The 19,987-nt window shown below is 35.7% G+C and overlaps 3 protein-coding genes across 3 annotated transcripts; 2 read left to right on the forward strand and 1 right to left on the reverse strand.

Moving 5' to 3' along the window:
- Positions 1-275: 275 nt before the first annotated feature.
- LOC120332054 (uncharacterized) lies at positions 276-3,760 on the forward strand. Its single transcript, XM_078113664.1, has 2 exons — positions 276-517; positions 1,206-3,760. The coding sequence occupies exons 1-2, from the start codon at positions 294-296 to the stop codon at positions 1,582-1,584; spliced, it is 603 nt and encodes a 200-aa protein (XP_077969790.1). The 5' UTR covers positions 276-293; the 3' UTR covers positions 1,585-3,760.
- A 1,927-nt stretch (positions 3,761-5,687) lies between these two features.
- On the forward strand, positions 5,688-8,793 carry LOC120328482 (uncharacterized). Its single transcript, XM_078113857.1, has 2 exons — positions 5,688-5,973; positions 6,675-8,793. The coding sequence occupies exons 1-2, from the start codon at positions 5,750-5,752 to the stop codon at positions 7,057-7,059; spliced, it is 609 nt and encodes a 202-aa protein (XP_077969983.1). The 5' UTR covers positions 5,688-5,749; the 3' UTR covers positions 7,060-8,793.
- A 3,377-nt stretch (positions 8,794-12,170) lies between these two features.
- LOC144424509 (caspase-2-like) lies at positions 12,171-15,868 on the reverse strand. The gene has a single exon (XM_078113886.1). The coding sequence runs from the start codon at positions 15,850-15,852 to the stop codon at positions 14,662-14,664; it is 1,191 nt and encodes a 396-aa protein (XP_077970012.1). The 5' UTR covers positions 15,853-15,868; the 3' UTR covers positions 12,171-14,661.
- Between the last annotated feature and the right edge of the window lie 4,119 nt (positions 15,869-19,987).

Genomic DNA, 19,987 nt, shown 5'->3' on the forward strand with positions numbered 1-19,987 from the left:
ATGATGAAGGATAGATTTTATCATTTGTATGAAGTATTAGGAAATTATGAATGTTAAAAAATTATTAGATGGTTCGGAGCTGGAGCAACTAAAATGTCTGTTAGCTCTGGCTCCATTTAATATGGTAAGCTTGGCTCCAGCTCCACCAAAATGTCACAGCTCCATGACTCCAAGCTCTGACTCCAGCTCGCCAGCCCTGCTTCAAAGACTATCGGCCAAACGCCATAAAAAGATTACTGACTGAATCCTAACTTCATGAAATTATTATCAGAATATCATAATATGAACTAGGCATGAAACTACCAGCAATTTTGCTTGTGACAATAATCATACTTCTATCACAAATTTCATCTACCAAGGAGATTCGAAGGCATGTATATGGACCTTTGAAAGATGGTGAACATTGCCAGAAAGACTACTTTGAATATGCTAAAGGCTGGTTAGAAGAAAGGTACTGCAAGAAATGCAGGCATGGATACCAAAATGATAATCCAGAACGTAGCAATACATGCACGGAGTAAGTTGAAAAGTTATCTGATTATTACGGTGGTAACTTTCTAGACTTTTAGTAATTTAATTAGGATTCATATTCATCCCGGGGAAGAATTTGATGAGAAATCTTAACCATACGGTGAACAGTGGCCTCTTGTCGGTTACCAGTTCATGTCAGGTATAACATTAGTTAGCCAGTTATTTGTTTCAGATGCATCGAATTGATTGGATTACTGGACCCCTTCACCTGTTTAAGGTATTTTCATAACTAAATCCATGACCATGCCGGGGATTGTCGAACTGGGCCCTAGTCCCCGCTAGGGATGTGGGTTGTTTTTCTATACAACGGTTATTCACTCATTTCACTCTGGACAAGGCCACCCACGATATCAGCTACTGATATCTCACAATATGTAAGAAGTACTTTTATTTGGAAGGGCTGGCATTTTTTCAGTTTACCTTTACCTACACAATTTATAACACCCTGGGTGAGGTGTGGAATCTGGGGGTCATGTAAGAAGTCTGATTATACAATTCACTAGTAATATTATGAAATAATAGCTTGTACATACCAACAAGAAAAAGTCCATTAATGCTCTTCTTGAATATGAACATCTTTAGCAGGATTTGAAATCACATTCTCTCGAACATGATGATTATGCTTCTATCCACTTTGACTCTCTTCAACACTGAATATAAAATATTATTTTCAGAATCAAAACGAGGCCGACATCAAAAGGAAAGAACATCACTGAAGAACAAAAACCTATTAAAGAGCAAAACCGTAATGTTTCCACTTTGACGTCAACACCAACAACAAAAGTGTACACGCAAATGAAGAAAGTTCCACCATCCCCAATAACACAAACAATGACACCCAGAGGAGTTAGTCATGATGTTGAAAACCACGAATTTGGAGAAAAAAACGACACCAAGAGCAATGAAAGAGCTTCTACAAAGGAAATTGACATCGTATGCAAAGCCCAAGCTTCTGATTATACTCCCTACATTTGCGCTATTGTGATTGTGTCAAGCATAGCTGTGGCAGAGTTTGTCATTATATTTTACATGTACTGGAGGAGTAAGAAGTAAAAGGACAAGAATCAACAATAATGGTGGTTCTCAAACTTTTTGAATTTTTCATTGTTATACATTCATCAGTGTGAAAGCCAATACAATATTTATTGAACACCGCACTTTAAAATCAAAGCCATATAACTGTGTAGTTTATATTCTTATTAATATTACATTAATAAAAAAGCAAATCACAAATATAATGGACAATCTTCGCTATAGAACAAATCTTACTAATAGAACAACACCGTGACATTTCAAATTTGACGAAAAAATGACCACCTAACCAGAGTGCAATAAATTTGATACGAAATGTTGAACAGTTTAGATTCCATGCCTTCTAATAAATAATGATGACTGCTCGTATCAGTGGCCTACAGTGGAGCAAATAAAGCATCGGCTCCTTAATGGGGCCACAGAGCAGTTGGAGGGGGCCACAATGCTTTCACTTCACAAGAATCCTTCCTGTTCCTCCTAGTTTCATTGATTGATAAGATTATTTCACAGGGTGTTTTCACTTTGTTAAGCATGAATTGTTTGAACATAATGGGATTTGGAATCTACTAATCAAACTAACACCATAAATACCGCTGGAATGCTAAAAACCTCCGGAAGAGGGCCTCAAGACAGAAAAGGTTGAAAACCACTATCTAAAGATTTGATGAGATTGAAAGGTGGTTCATATAACTGCTGGCTCATTAGGCTTCCATCACTATCCAAGTCCATGAGTCTGGTACAAACTATCTATCTGTTCATTTGTTTCCAAAAATATATTGCACGGAGTTTTCATACAATTTTTACATCCATTTTATACAGTAGCAAAACTTTATCCATTACTTTTCTAATAATGGAATAAGATGAAGTGTCATATTAAAATGTCTGATACTTTAAGTTTCTAAGCAAGTGTCGCTAATTCCGTTGCTGCCTATTATACACTCTCATTTATGCTACTATTTTCTACTTTATTACTTCACTAAAATGATAATATACGAGTGTATTCATCAAAGTAAAAACCTAAAGTACAACAAACCTGGTATTGCGAATTGATTAACAAATTTGTAACAAGATTTTATGAACGCCCAGCTGTTTTATACATTCTAATATTAATAATTATATGATAACAATTTTTTCTACTATCTCCTCGCTTTTGTATATTCCGAGATGACTGTTAAAAAAGTTGGTCTGTAAAATAATACTTTTAAAAATTCGATGTAATCTCAGAAAACTATTGGGGCATGTTTTATTGAGAACTCATTTACACAATAAAAGTTCTATTATGCTTTAGATCAGTGGTTCCCAACCGTCGGTCCGTGGACCCGTGCCGGTCCGCGAGGCTTTTTTGCCGGTCCGCAGAAAATTTCATTTTGTTGTTTTTCTACCGTCTCAATCGCTTTACCGAAGCCGAAAAGACGAAGTTACGTTGGTTTATTACGTAATTTCTCTTCTGCCGTCATATTGCTGTTGGATACGTGCGGGATGGCCCGGCGACGTCTTGGCGCCGTGTAATCATACTTTTCGGTTCATCGCGAAAGCGTTCCGTCAAATCTCACAAGATTCAGAAGCCTGGAAATCAGCACGCGTGCTTTTACCATTCTGCATGCTTTTCTTGATTAATAGGTCAAAGTTATGTTGGTTTATTACGCAATTTCTCCTCCGCTGTCATATTGGTGTCTGATAAGTGCGGTATTAATGGCCCGGCGACGTCTTGGCGCTGAGTAATCACTTTTTGCTTTTTCGGTTCCGATTCATCGTGAAAGCGCTCCGTCAAATCTCGCAAGATTCAGAAACCTGGAAATCTGCATGCGTGCTTTTTCCGCTCTGCATGCTTTTCTTAATTAATCCGAATCCATCCAAATAAAAGGTTATGAATATTTCTTTGTTTAAACCAGAATGTATCAAGATAGACAGTATAATATTCCAGAGCATCACCATGAGCATCTAATAAAGACTGGATACCGAAGAATTTTTTGTAGTCATCCGGCACGCCGAGTACTTCATTTTCCCACATCTGGCCCGCCGACTAGAGAAGTTGCCCACCCCTGATCTAAGACAATGTTTCTCAAACTGTGGCCCATGATGGTCTACTATAAAATTACCTGGTTTAGTTTTCCATAGGTTTTCGTCAGTTATTTTATGTGTCACAATCATTAACCCATTTACCGCTGTCCTAGAGCAGGGGTGTCAAACTCGTGGATTTCCGAGGGCAGCATTGCATTTTGGGAATTGTGCAAAGGGCCGCAAACAGTTTTTGATATATTTTGATAATGTATACTTGAAGCATATTTTCAGATAGGTGTAGTTCGTGACATACCGAATGAAGTGATATCATTTTCCTAAATTTCAAATGCCATTTACATATAAATTTTCGCATTTTACTTTTATTTTAATTTACAGTATTTATTACAAAAAATCATAAATTTTTTTGTACAACTATCCATAACATTTTTGAACAAAGTTTCGATGAGCATAAGGAAACAATAATATATATACGGAAAAATGACTTAATCTACGGTAAATATATAGACCTAAATTTTACAAGAATACCACAGATAAACTCAATGTTTGTTTTATATTATATGTAATGACGTTTGGCATCTCTTTTGTGCCACCAGCTTACTAATATCAGGCTGAAATGATTTTACAGCACCAACTCTAATTAATGAGGTCACATGATCATCCTTTAATCTGGATCGTTGAGAATGTTTTATTTAATTTAAGTAATGCAAAAATATTACGGTTATCATTTTATGTATATATCCGTAAATCAAACAAATGACTGAGTTACAGACCAGACCAGTCATTTCTTACCTTTACGTGGCATAGAACCGTTTGAGTTATGATTAATATTGATTTTTAGTAACTAGGTAGTTGTATAATTATAATAATAGGCTACAAACACATACAAATTTTCAGTTCGAATTTTTTTTAAATTTGTCATATCGACTTCTGAGCCTATTCAGATAATGTCTACTTATATTGATTTTTTCATTGTACTGATGGAAATATGACAAATTAAACAATGTGCAGTAGAATTTTGAGAAATGCAGAAATATTGCAATTCCCATTTTTCTTAAAAAATGCCATCTTCTCCATGTCAGTATACCGTTCGTCATGTAAAGATTACACAATACCCACATGACAAAAATAACCCTCTCGGTAATAAATCAGTGTTCCCTGCCCATTAAAACCTAAACTAGGAAAGCATGGAAAGAATGGGGCATATTATATGTAGGCCTATAAAGAATAACAAAAATAATGAAGAGTTTACTGTAATATTTTATGCTGTATATTTGGCTCACAACTTTTTAAAGTTTCCAAATATTTTATTAGCTTTGATAAAAAGGAAACATTAATACTGACTGAGCGCCGGTATATCACACGTGCGTGACCATTCCCATACCAAAAAGAAACATTCGAGAAATTTCAGAGCGTCAGAGAACCACGCTTTACTAAATCTAACATAGTAGACTGGTTAGTTATTTATTAACCGGATAACAAAAGGTTATTTGAATAGAGAATGGATCAGCTGACTGAAGGAATGCTTTCAAGTAAATAGATGTGGCTGGTTTTTTGTTTGAGGTCGATAGGGGTGAAATAAACATGAGAATTCACCCCAGGGTATGAATAAGATTGAAAAGTAATGATTTTCATTGAGATGGGTTGCTTTCCAAAGATTATAATGCAGTATACTAAATACATGTTAGTAGTCGTTATTTTTTAACTAAATACAAAAGCTATACCTCACAAATAAACAATGTATCAGCTGACTGGAAAGGAGTGCTATTTGGTTCCTGGCAAAAGTAAATAGGGGTGAAGTAATGAAGATGATCTGATTCATCCTTGGCAGTGAATATGATAAAACAAAGAAACTGAAGAAGGATGTAATTGAATGTTTAATCCAGGGGCGTGGCATGTGGACCCCCCTTTTAAAAAATGGTAAAAATATTTGTTCTGTATAATGCATAATAGCAATTTTTCATAACTAGAATCGTCTTTCAGACACTAAAGACTTTTGACAACCCCCGTTTTCTGTCTACTTCCCACATATTATTCTGGTATGTTATATACCTAACGTTTTACCTTGAATGAACTCAAATGACCCCACTAAAATAATAAAAACTGATTATTCATTATTGAATTATTCAGTTATTTTCAGAATACTGTACTACAATATAAACTAGACATGAAGCTGCCTGTATTATTTCTTGTGTCAGTGGTCTTACTTCTGTCACCCAATTCATCTGCTAAACAGATTAGAAGGCATATCTATGGACCTTTAAAAGATGGAGAATATTGTCAGAAAGACTACTTCGAAATTGCTAAGGGTTGGTTGGAGGAAAGGTACTGCAAAAAATGCAGAAGAGGATATGAAAATAATGATACAGAACATTCTAATACATGTACCAAGTGAGTCAAACATTTGAAAATTGGAACGTAGTATGTGTACCAGGCTAGGGTTAGGCGATAATTTTCTTCCAATTTTCCTTACTTTAGTTCTACAAACTAGCCAAATGACTCCAGTAATATTTATACCTGGAATTATGGCCTAAACCCAACCTGGTACACATACTACGTTCCGGTGTCCGCCATCATGGTTTGCTTACTACAGGAGTACCGATTGTTGGACCCACCCCCTCTTGTGAGGTTGTTATAATTACCAGAGTTATTGTACAAATACTACGGCAGTACTACTACTTGGCTAGTCCCCGAACTTGTAATAGAAATAAAATAAGAAAAATTGGAATAAAATTATGACCTAACCCTAACCAGGTACACATACTACGTTCCAGTGTCCGCCATCTTGGTTCACATACTTCGGGAGTATCTTTGAAAGAACCAATTCTTTTCACATATCTGTTGCCTACCCAATTTAATATACCCTTGGTGAAATGTGGGATCGATAGGCCATGTGCGCAGTCTGATTAAACCATTCATTAGCAATATTATGAAATAATAGGGTGTACATGCCTACAGGGAAAAGTCCATTAATGCTCTTCTTGTATAAGAAAATCTCCAGCGGGATTAGAACCAACATCTCTTGAACATGATGGTCATGCTTTTATCCACTTTGACGTTCTTGAACACTGAATATAAATTATTATTTTTAGGATCAAAACGAAACCGTCCATACGATCACCACCAAACAGAAAAAAAATCACTGAAGAACACAAACCTAATAAAGAGGAAAATCGTAATGTTTCTAATTTAACGGCAACACCAACTATGTATGAGCCGACGAAGAGCATTCTATCCCCATCAAATAAACAAACAACGACCCCTATTGGAGTTAATCATGGCATCAAAACCCCCAAATTTAGAGAAAAAAACAAAATCAAGAATAATGAAACGTCTTCTACAAAGGAAATTGACACAGTGTGCAAACCCCAAGCCTCTAATGTTACTGCCTACATTTGTATTATAGCGATACTGTCGGTCGTAGATGTGGCAGCGTTTGCCATAATAGCTTGGATGTGCTGGAGATCCAATAAATAAAAAGACAAGAATCAACAATAGCAGTGATTTCCAAAATCTACATCACGACGCATTGGTCATCTCTCGTGGTATAAATATGAAACTCTCATCCTATGGACATAACTTTAATTTTCAACAATGAAACCTAACTTAATATTTGAAATGGAAATATAAGGTTAGAACGATAGAATTTATTATTTGTATATAGTATTGGAAAATTATAAAAGTTGAAAAATAGTAAAATGGATGGTTTAGAGCTGAAGCCACAGATATTTCCGGTACCTCTGGCTTCATCTATTATGGTAAGCTTGACTGCAGCTCCAACAAAATGTCATGACCCGATGGCTTCTTAACAAGTCCCTTTTTAAAGATGTAATTTTACTTTTTCTATCATTATATTGCTATTATTGTTAAAGCCTAACCAGTATCTATTGAATATCATACATTAAAATTAGTGCTTTATAGCTATGGTTTATCTTCTTCATTAATAAAATTAAAGCACAAATATATGGACAATCTTCACTGAAGAACAAATTCCTTCTAAAAGAGCAAAACCATGACTAATTTGATATCAAAACCAATGGCTACCTCAAGGAAGCCCCCACAACACATCCATGAATGTAACGCATTGAATGCCTATGTAATGATTAACTGGAAATACATCTTTTTTTCAAATGTGGTTCCTTTTGTGCCAGTGGACACAAGCCTGGACTCTTTGATTGTTAAAAAGAGCAAAAAACATGAAGTGTCAGTCTTATATATAGAGTAAAAGAATGGCTTTTTGTCTCAAAGGCTCCAGATAACAGGTTATAACTTTCATCGGTACTCTCGTAGTTTGTGAACCAAGATGGTAGACAACGGAACGTAGTATGTGTACCAGGTTAAGGTTCGGCCATAATTTTATTCCAATTTTCCTTATTTTAGTCCTTTTACGAGTTCGGGGACTAGCCAAGTATTTGTACATAAAATTATGGCCTAACCCTAACCTGGTACACATACCGGTACTATGCTCCGGTGTTTGCCATCTTGGTTCACATACTTCGGGAGTACCCTTTCATCACTATTTAAGTCTATGATAGTCGGTTGCCAAAATTTATAAGTCAATTTTGTGTTAAAAATATATTGCACAGCATTTTTCATACACTTTTATGTCCCAATTATGCCTTTTTGACTACAACTATCCCACTTTGCTTAACTTGTCTCACTCTTACAAGAAGATACTTTGAGAACAGCTGGTTAATTTCGTCCATGCTTTTGGTTCAATTTGTTGAAAACAAAAATGAAAGGATATTCGTAACTTTACAAGAATTGAATTCGGCAGTTAAGAAGTCAAAAGCGTTTTTAACTGAGCTGTTTTTATTCTTCTTATAGTAAAGTTCTTCATCAATATATTTGCTATATAGTTGGATAATTTTTTCACAGTGTATGTGCTAATAAACATATGAATATTACATATTGTTTCATTGCTTATTCATTATAGTCATGCAATCTGTATATGGAAGCTAGAGATAGATATATGAGAACACTGCCATGCCTTCTAATCATTTTATTTGGACCCTATGTCCATCTCCATACCAAATATGCTGTCTATATGGAGGCTCACAAGCCTTCTAGAGAGGAGGTCTATCAAATATGGTTTAAGGCCATATATCCATCCCTATTTCGAACATGCTGTCTACATGTAAATGGGGACTCACCTCAAGAAAGGGAGCATTTTAGTTAGTATTCATCTCTATGTCTAAACTGCTGTCTGAAGGAGGTCATTCAAATAAGTAATTACTTAACGATCTTCAGATCGGTAAGTATGTTGATAGGTATTTGTTTGTCTGTTAGATGCACGCGATATCTCACGAAAGCGAGGTTGAATCTTCTCCAAATGCAATTGCATGTGCATTCATCATATCTCAGACCAGAAGCCTATTAATTTTGGATGAATTAGGCTGTATAATTAGCGAGTAATTAAATAATCATTGATAAAGTGATCTGGATTTTTGTGAAGTGAGAGAATTTTGAGACCCGCCGAGTGTGTGTGTGCTATGCGCTGTGCGCAAGTTACAAGAGCGGATGAATCGAAACCGCAGTTTCTGTTTTGGGGGATCCCCTAACTCTTGATCGATAAGTCTTCAGTTTTCAACAGATATTCTTGTTGCTAGTTACATCACTCAGAGATTAATCTCTTTTATTTCTATGTGTGACTTTGCTTTAAGCGAATTATTTCGTGTAAAAAAATAAAGTTAAAACTATATCAGTTTGGTTTATCGCTTATTTCTATTAGTTCAGTCGTTTTCAAACTTTTTGAACTGTGCCTGCTTTTTATAGGCTTTGAATACCAGATACCAAGGCAAAATTAAAACTTCATCGGGCTAAGTGTTAGGAATACGCTCTCCACCGCATCTCTGATTACTCTGCGAGGGTTCGCAGGTTCAAATTCCATGCAGTGATAGTTATGTGTGAGAGGATTGCTGGACTCGGTCACGGCTTCCTCCACCATCAAGTCAATGCTTCCGAAAAAAATAACTAACTAATCCCAAACCGACATGGAGTGGTAACCGAACAGGAGGCCGTGGTTTGCCATATGACTAAGATGTCTTATCGACTTTCCTCTCCCCTGGGATAAATGTGTAAATACTCTAAATGTGTAAAGCTTCTACAATGGAAATTGTCATCGTATGCAAAGCCCAATCCTCCTACATTTGCGCTATTGTGATTGTGTCAAGCATAGCTGTGGCAGAGTTTATCGTTATATTTTTATGTACTGGAGGAGTAAGAAGTAAAAGGATAAGAATCAACAATAATGGTGGTTCTCAAACTTTTTGAATTTTTCATTGTTATACATTCATCAGTGTGAAAGCCAATACAGTATTTATTGAACACCGCACTTTAAAATCAAAGCCATATAACTGTGTAGTTTATATTCTAATTAACATTAATAAAAAAGCAAATCACAAATAGAATGGACAATCTTCTATTTATTTCTTCATTTAAAATTTGACTTAAATGGTCACCTAACCAGAGTGCAATAAATTTGATACGAAATGTTGAACCGTTTATATTTCATGCCTTCTAATAAATAATGATAACTGCTGGTATCAGTGGCCTATATTAGAGCAAATGATGGCTTTTATTATAGAGCATCGGCTCCCGAATGGGGGCCACAGAGCAGTTGGAGGGGCCGCAATGCTTTCACTTCACAAGAATCCTTCCCGTTCCTGCTAGTTTCATTGATTGATAAGGTTATTTCACAGGGTGTTTTCACTTTGTTGAGCATGAATTGTTTGAACATAACGGGATTTGGAATCTACTAATCAAACTAACACCATAAATACCACTGGAATGATAAACAGGGAGTCCATGAATGCTAAAAACCTCCGGAAGAGGGCCACAAGACAGAAAAGGTTGAAAACCACTATCTAAAGATTTGATGAGATTGAAAGATTGAGATTGAAACCACTATCTAAAGATTTGATGAGATTGAAAGATGGTTCATATAACTGCTGGCTCATTAGGCTTCCATCACTATCCAAGTCCATGAGTCTGGTACAAACTATCTATCTTTTCATTTGTGTCCAAAAATATTACACAGCATTTTTCATGCACTTTTTACATTCATTTTATAGCAAAATGTTATCCTTCACTTTTTTCCAAATGGAATATGATCAAGTTCTTTATTTAGTTTGAGACCCTATATTCCTATTTCTGAAATGCTGTCCATCTCGCAGCCTAATAAAAAGCCTTCTAGAATGGAAGCCCTTGCTGTTTATATGAAGGCTAAATAGCCCTCTAGAAAGGAAGCATTTGAAATAGTGATTGGGGCCATAAATCCATCGCTATGTCTGAACTGCTTTCTGAAGGAGGTCATTTAAATGATTAATTGCTTTGTCCCCAGGTACTTTGCTCAGAGATCAATCTTATTTCTATGTGTGATTTTGTTTTGAGAAAATAATATGGAAAAAAGTATATCTGGTTGTTCTATTGCTTGTTTCTATTAGATCAGTGATCATCTCAATATTTTAAGCGGTGAGAGGAAAGCCAATAACATGGCTTAACCATATGGTAAACCACGGCCTCTCGTCCGGTTATCATTCCATGTCAGGTATGGAATTAGTTATTTATTTGTTTTCGGAAGCATGGATTTGATGGAAGAGGAAGCCTTAACGAACCACCCTACGCCGGCAAGGAGTCCATCATTCCTCTCGCACATAACTATCCCCCCATGGGATTCAAACAGCGAACCTGCGCAGAGTAATTAGAGGAGCGGTGGCAAGTGTATTCCCAGCACTTAGCACAATGAGTCACACCGCCGCGATGCTGTTTATCAATACAGTGCTATTCATTCATTCATGCTCAACAAAGGGAAAACACCCCGTGAAGTAACCTCAGCAAACAATGAAACTAGGAAGAACGGGAGGTTTTCTAGTAAAGGAAAAAATAAAATCAGTTTTGCATCTGACATGGTGGCCCCCCTCCAACTGCTCTATGGCTCACATAGTGTTCTACGGCCCTAGGGAACCACTGCGCTAGATCACCACCCCAACTACTTGCATATCAACAGAAATTCTTGCTTGCGCACTGAGTAGCAATTACACCATTTTTGATAAAGATCGGAAAACCCAGGTTTGTTACAGAGCATATCCCCATATGTACAAATTAATCCTAATTTTTTCTTAATGTTAAAGACCCCGCTCCCTGTTTTGAACACATTGCTAGCCTTTGTGCAAAACGAAATAGCTGGCTGCATCTGAGAAATAGAACAGTAGATAGTCAATCTGCCTCTAAACTCAAAAGAGAGAGTTGATAAAGTGTCAAAGACTTGCTCTTGTGTAAGCAATATTGACTCAAATCAGAATATATGTGACGAAACACGTATTCATTTTATCTTTTAGATCCATTTTATCGTTGAGATGAATTAATATTGTTACATAATCAAATTAGCGTCTGATACTTCACGGAAAAAGCTAAAATGGTTACTTGACTTTATATAACTTCTAGTTTCCCTACAGACTCCTAAAACAGTTTCTAGGAAACCCAAATAAAACTGCAAGTATAAAACAAGAACAACAAAGTATTTGCATTTTCACTTATTATTATTATTGAAAGCTTCTCAAATAGTTTGATTCATATAGATTGCAGTATCTGATTAGATAAGATGTAATAAAACATATAAAAAAAGTGTACAGGGATGTAATTATGTAACTGGAGTCAGAGTCACGTTTTTAAACTTTTTTAAGTCATAGTCACAATTTCCGAAATCTAATAGTGGTTAATCTAAGGCAAGGCAATTACTTTCTTAAGTGAGCCACTTATAGATAATAGACTTTGTTACTGGGCCGGAGGTTTCAAAACTCAATATGAAATTGAAATATTTATATCGAAACTTGGTTCCCTGCGACTTCCCTTCCCCAGTAAAAAGGTGTGTTTAATTTTAATTTTATTTTACTTTTTTTGTATCTATGGGATGGAAAAATAAACTTCACGTAATTCGTTCCTTCCTATTCTGAGGAATAACCCCTGGTGGAAACTACTGTATTTTACGATCCATAAGACGCACCGTCAATAAAAGTCTCAGATTGGGTTTTATTTCATACATAAGGTACGCTGGTACTGGTTTTGCGCGTAGACAATAAAGCATTATCCAATCCATACAATGAGTGCCAAGGTTGCCGGCACCTGCTTTGTCGAGTGTAGATGATAAAACATATATCACCTCCTGATCCATACATTAGGCGCACCTGGTTATAAAACACACAATCAATATTTAAGAAAAGAGATATTTAGAGCGCACCTTTAGGTCCATAAAATACGGTATTAGATTACTTAACGTTTCGAACAAACTATTCAAAGCTTTCATAAACAAAATAAAAGTTTTTTTGATTGAAGTATGATGTTCTAGAAATTCGGGGGTCGGGGTAAAAATTTCTCTCAATCTGGAGAGTGCTTTTAAAATATTATGGAATTTAAAGTCGAGTGGTAATTTTTGAAGGCTACATGACCATGATGAAAATACCAATGGGAACTCTTAGAACAGCACCAATGGGAACACTTAAAACAGCAAGATGAGACCTCGTGCCACTAGGAGACAACAGATAAATTCTTTGGTGCCCAATAGCCTTTTCTAGGTATCATTGGTCACTACAATGATTCAAAATGACTTTACAAATAACTGTTAAAAACAATTGGCACTTCTCCGCGGGCCACCGAGCCACACAATTTTTCCTTGTGGGCCCCATTTGGCCCGCGTGCCTCAGGTTAAGGTTGCTGGCTTATAAGGCACATAATTGATTGAAAAAAAAATAGATTTGGAGTGTGCCCCTATGATCCATAAAATAAGATATCTGAACAGACAATAAATTAAAGCTTCCATGAACAAAAGTATTTTTGATTAAAATAAGATGTTCTTGAATTTGATGGTCGGGTAAAAATATCCCTCAATCTGGGGAGTGTTTTTAAATATTATGGAAAGTAAAGTCGAGTGGTAATTTTTGACAACTCTATGACCATGGTGAAAGCACCAATGGGAACGCTTAGAACAGCAAGATGGGACCTCGGGCCACTAGGGGGCAACAGATAGATTCTTTGGGGCCCACAGGCAATAGCCTTCTAGGTATCATTGGTCACTACATTAATTCAAAATGAATTTACAAATAATCATTAAAAAAAATTGGCACTTCTCCGCGGGCCACCGGGCCACACAATTTTTCCTTGTGGGCTGCATTTGGCCTGCAGGCCTCAGGTTGAGGTTGCGGCTTATAGGGCACATGGTCAATTTAAAAAAAATAGATTCAGACTGTGCCCCTATGGTCCATAAAATATGGTATTAGGTTTACTTAGTGTACTAAACAGACAATAAATTAAAACTTTCATGACAAAAAATTTTTTTGATTGAAATATGATGTTCTTAAATACGAGGGTCGGATAAAAATGTACCTCAATCTGGAAAGTGTTTTTAAATATTGTGGAATTTGAAGTCGGGTGGTAATTTTTGACAACCCCATGACCATGAAGAAAAAAAAACAATGGGAACGCCTATAACAGCAACAATGGGAACACTTAGATCATCAAGATGGGACCTCGGGCCCTCTAGAAGGCAACAGAAAGATACTTAGGATCAACAGTCTTTACTAGGGGTGCTCTCGAAGTATGCGAACCAAGATGGCGGACATCGGAACGAAACATGGGTAACAGGTTAGGGTTAGGCGATAATTTTATTCCAATTTTCCTTATTTTAGTCCTATTATCAGTTCGAAGACTAGCCAAGAGCCTCCCGTAGTATTTATATCTAAAATTATGGCCTAACCCTAACCTAGTACACATATTACATTCCGATGTCCGCCATCTTGGTTCGCATACTTCGGGAGCCCCTTACTAGGTACTATTAACCATGACTACATTAATTGAGTCTCAGAAGGCAGCTACAGAACATAGAAGGGAGGCATGCAATGTTGAGAATCTTTGTGAGGGAGGCACGGATTATGAGAGTTTGAGACCCACTGTTTTAAAGTCTCCACTGATAATTTCTGTCAGTACGACGAGGTCACAAAGTATTGAGTCTTAGGTAGCCATGAATCATGTAATATTTACAAGGATAAATCAAGTCTTAATTATTATGCTGCTCTACTTTTTTCTTTACATTTCTTTAAAGCTGGTTTGTTTATTTACCAAATAGAAATCTTTGGTGAGACTGGACTCATAGATGCTCATTGCCTTACAATCCTCATCTTCTTCCGTGCCTATGTTTCCCCTCCTGTTTTTCATCTGGTCATTCACGATAGTAAGCATATCAGTGACATGCTTGGTTTTGTAGAACTTTCTGAACACATCGTATATATACTGGATCATCCAGGAACCTTCTTCCTTATTTCTCAGAGCCACGAACTCTTGATGAGTTGCATATACAGTAATGATATCACTCATCTCAGGCATGAGAGCATCCACAGGATAAGACTCCTCATGGTCTCCTAGAAATACACCTGCATCAGTAGAATCTTTGAAATTTCCTTTATCGAGCTTTTTTCCCCTGCAGTATTGGAGAATTAGCAATTTCGGTATATTTCTCAACGGCTGAGCTTCTTTATTGCAGAAGATTTTTTGAAGTTCACTAGCTTGTAATTTGCTTTTGTCATTTCCATATAGGATTTCTTCATATTTTATTAGCTTTGTTTCTTGATTTTCACCAGCCTTTTTTTCTGTTTTTTGATCAATGATTTTCTGTTCTTCGATTGGCACATATCCTCCATGCGTACTTATAACAACAACGACATAATCAATATTTTTTGCTGTCGCCACTTCTTCTAGCAATACTTTCATTTCACCGGCCGTTTTATCACAATGTACTTTGTCCTCCACAAGTTCACAACCCAAGGTTTCTCTCCACAGATAATCCATATATTGCCGATCTTTCGTACACCCGGGCTTTCTAGAACCAACCTTGCCTTCGTCAGCAAAAGAATTGCTTATGATGAGTGCGATACCTTTCCCGTTTTTCAATGGATACATGAACTCATCTTGCCTTTTTTCACCATCAAGATCCTCTTGTGCCTGTTTTGGAAAAATCGTTTCAGATTGGCTGAAAAAATATTCAAGTTTCAGAGCGGTCAATTTATCCAGATTTTCTTCATTTTCTTTGTTCATCCACACTTTAACTGTTTCCTGCTTGAGTTTGGGGAAGTTGCCTTGATACTTAGTTTGCAGTTTTTCAATTTCATCATCGTCGAAACCTAGTTTCAATCTAGAAAATTCTTCCCATTGGGGCTCATGGAATACATTTGTTGCTTCGTAGATAAACTTTGCATCTTTATTTTTCAAGCTTTTTGCCATTTTGTTTTATGTTAAGTATTTTACTGCATAGATCTTAAAGACACATAATTTCAGAAATACAATTAGTTCAATCTATCTCCTGCCTGCCTGAACTGATTAACTTTTGGAATAAATTTTCAAGTAAAGTTTTGAGATTGTGATATAAACAAGGCTGCCATATTTTTAAACTTTCTAAATTTGCCTCTATGCTCAGTTTGTAGTTCTTCAAATGCTTCCGCTATTTTCCGAAAAAATCTAGTACTCCAGAAGTATGTGCATCAAGATAGCGGAAACCGGAACAAGTCAGTCCCAAGTCATCCAAGTTTTGATTTAACCCTTTTAAATACAGTTTATAATAATGCACATAGAAGTTGAATTTTTTTTGAATATCGCAATAACCCCCGTACATACCGTCGATTCGTTTTACATCATACTTTTTACATACAATAAGCTACACGTGCCTACTACCAGCCGTTTAGTCGTGTTACAGTAGATTTAATAAAAAAAAACGAGAATATCGGTCGGAGACCGAAGACTTATCGATCAAAACTGCGGTTTCGATTCATGACTCTATAGTGTCACCGCGTGTCCCATCACTAATTAATTAATAACTCGCTAATTATACAACATATTTCATCCAAAATCAATAGGCTTCTGGTCCGAGATATGATGAATGTACATGCAAAATTTGGAGCAGATTCAACTACGTCTTCGTGAGATATCGCTTGCATCTAACAGACAAACAGACAAATACCTATCAACATACTCATCGATCTAAAGATCGATAAGTAAAGTAAAAATCACATTGACTTGAGTCTTCCATTTTGTTAAAAAGCAAAAATACTTCGACAATAAAACAACTATGAATTAAATATAGATTGAAAATATCTATCTCGATGTCAACATAGCGGAAATTAAGTTATTGCAAGCTAGTGTGTCAAGACACTTTTTGAAGTAACCACTGACTTGAGGATTCATATATTTAGGAGCTCATTGCCGAGATCCAATATCGGCATACGTATTTTTTTCAAACACAATATCAGTTCTATTAGAAAAATCATAATGTCATCCTGCGACAAAAAGGAAAAAAAATTTCTTTATTAAATTACTAAAAATTTAAAATAAAAGAAAACCATCCAAACTATCGTTCATCTTAACCTTTCTGCATTACCTATTTCAACTTGAATTGAATATACATCAACTTTTCTCCTAAACATTAACAAATGTTAAATAAATTCGGCATTCCATATCTGAAACTTCGCATGCAAATGCATTTAAAATAATAAATCTTCTAAACTTTATCATATTTAGGCGTATTTATGGCACAGGGCACATGAAACAACAACTATACTTTGCCTCTATACATCTCCTGATGTATTAGTTGAATTACAAAGCCAATGTATGATAAATAAAGTAACATATAAGTTGAAAATATTTGCTCTATATCGTAACAAGTTTCGCTTCGAGTTTCGATGTTCTCAGTATTTCTTTGTTCTTTCATTGAACTAATTATCCTAATGTACACACTTCAAGATAATGGGAACGTCTCCCTGTGTACATTACCATGATTTATCGCCTACAACCGAGACCTGATTGATAAACACTTTGGACTTTGATTTATTACCAACTGTAGGGCTTTTTTATTAGTAGAACCTGAGCTATGATCAGATATTATATCCTGGGGGGAAAAAAAAGCTGATAAGATGGCTCAATCATATGACAACTCACAGCCTTTTGTCCAGTTACCAAATAGTGCAATGGTACGCAAAGTCGCAATGTTAGATACAAATCCAATACCTGTGCCCAACAACTCACCCAGGATAAGTTTTGTATAAATGCTTGACATGTCTCCACTCTGAACAAGGCTTTATGCAAGCTGTCACTGATGTACAGGGGGTTCATATTAATTTGAATTTTCGGTACTTTTGTAGTATGTGAACCAAGATGGCGGACACTGGAACGCATACTACACAAAAGCCGACTTTTCTATCTCTTTTCGATTGGCATTGCTTACCTATTTTATTTTGAACAGTATGAGGGGGTGCGCAGGGCTGGCCAAAACCTAATATTTTACTGTTCTAAATACATTCTGAGAAAATATTTTTGAACATAGAATTTGAATACATTCTAACTTGGCGGCAAGTAATGGCAAAATTTTGTCCATTATATCTTCATGTTAATCACAATCAAAACGACTCGAACGTAAAGGTTATTGGTTATTTGTTTGTTACAACAAGAGATACTGTACGTATTGATCTATCTGTCTGACAGCTCAAAATCTCTAATTTTAAAATAAAAAAGTTATAAACTACTCCTAAATTGAAAAATTTACTATATTAGAATATTCGATTCGTCTTGTAATCTCTAGTGGTGAATATGGGATTCTAAGTTGGGATCTTTAACTTTTAATGGAACATAACGCAAATCTATAGTTCCTATTCCCACTAGTGTCATAAGTCAAACTGAAAAGATTCCGTCCCTTCCAAAAATCATACTCATAAGTTACTGCTTGTCGGAGTCTAGGTCTGAATTAAAATCAAATATATAGACACGGTCAAAGGTCACATGAAAATGTTCCTCAAGGACATAATAAACATTTCTATGAATTGAAAAAAACAGCAAATTTTGGGTGAAATATCAGGCACCATCAGACTTAGGGATTCGAATGAAATAAAAGTATTATTCTTCTAGCATAGTAATCGGAAAACTGTGGGCTGCGGCCCAATCGAGGGCTTCTGAGCATTTCCTAGTTGGTCTCTAATAAATTTCAATTATGGCAGTGATACACAAAAATTACGTGTATTACGGTGTTAAATTTAAAGTTTCCAAAGAAAATGTTGGGACCTGAAGCCTTTTTCATTTTACTATTTGGGCCTCACTTTGCCGGCTACTGTTCCAGTAAGCACTGAAATTTGCAATAGATCAATTGCGGAAAAAGTTTCTTACAGCAAAAACTACAACAATTTACCAAAACGATCCATTTCTAAGGCTGTTCCCAAGTGGCGAGAGAGCCTTGTTCGAATTAAAGAAGTCGAAACACCACATACTTTTGATTGTTATTAATCCAGATATTGTTAAAGCTGAAATGACTAAGCAACCTCAGTTGAATAAAGAAAATAAAGTCTAGGTTTCTGGATTTTCAATCTTTTTAGTGGTGCGGAAACTCAATGAAACATTCGAGAGGCTCAAGAAAATCATGGCTAATACACGCAATGCTGTAAGTAAAATTGTAAAACCAAGCATGAAACTGGCTTAACAAAATGATCTTCAAAAAGTAGCAAATTCAATAATAAAGGCTAACATAATAGGTATTTGAATAAAAATAAGTTTATTTAGACTCCAAAATCAGCATAATAAACAATAAATAGTTGATAAAATCAAAATAAATTAAAGTGAGTAAAGAATCGTGATGGCAAAGAATATATTTAAATATACATATATCATGGGCTTTTGGATTTGAATGTAAACTTGCAGAATCCCTGGACTGTATTTCCGAACTCCGGCTGAATACTACTGGTGTAATTCAATGGTTACCAACCTTTCTCGGTATATTCCTCCTTTTGTCCATTTCAAAACTCTTCATTCCCCCACATTGTGCATTGAAATCTGTTTGTTGTTTAATGTAACGATAAGTACAGTTTGAATAGTTCATACTGTGTAAATAAATATGTATCACAATAAAACTAAAAAGTCAGGAATATTGGTAATGCCACGGCAAACACACATTACTCGCGCTCTCACGTTTGGTAGATTGAATAATTTGTAATAAGTGCATTAATTTGTATTACAATAATACTAAAAAAGGTATTAGGTAATATTATTGTTAATAATACAGTGAATACACGTACTTCCAGATACTTCGCATTATCGTGTTTGTACAGTTTCATTAGTTTATATTATATGCATAAATACTTGTTACGATAAATACCAAATAAATAATAAATATTATCACTACTAGGCTACAGCAAAAACAAAAAGGAATTACCTATCCAAAAACAATATGATTTCTCTCCAAAAAAATTTCCCTTCTCAATTGGGACACCTAAGTCTAAAATAATGCCCAAGATCAGATTATATAGATTTCTTAATTTCTTGTATGCAAATGAAAAAAACTAATTTAAAGTCATGCTAACCTTAACGTGTCTGTTCAAGTACC

The sequence above is a fragment of the Styela clava genome, chromosome 6 (genome assembly GCF_964204865.1).
Source record: "Styela clava chromosome 6, kaStyClav1.hap1.2, whole genome shotgun sequence".
NCBI classification, from domain to species: domain Eukaryota; kingdom Metazoa; phylum Chordata; class Ascidiacea; order Stolidobranchia; family Styelidae; genus Styela; species Styela clava.

What these genes read in the sequence shown, in the direction of transcription:
- LOC120332054 (XM_078113664.1), top strand. Translation starts at nt 294, where the DNA reads ATGAAACTACCAGCAATTTTGCTTGTGACAATAATCATACTTCTATCA. An exon ending in CGTAGCAATACATGCACGGA is followed by an intron (nt 518 to 1,205) that starts GTAAGTTGAAAA and finishes TATTATTTTCAG; the next exon opens with AATCAAAACGAGGCCGACAT.
- LOC120328482 (XM_078113857.1), top strand. Translation starts at nt 5,750, where the DNA reads ATGAAGCTGCCTGTATTATTTCTTGTGTCAGTGGTCTTACTTCTGTCA. An exon ending in CATTCTAATACATGTACCAA is followed by an intron (nt 5,974 to 6,674) that starts GTGAGTCAAACA and finishes TATTATTTTTAG; the next exon opens with GATCAAAACGAAACCGTCCA.
- LOC144424509 (XM_078113886.1), bottom strand. Translation starts at nt 15,852, where the DNA reads ATGGCAAAAAGCTTGAAAAATAAAGATGCAAAGTTTATCTACGAAGCA.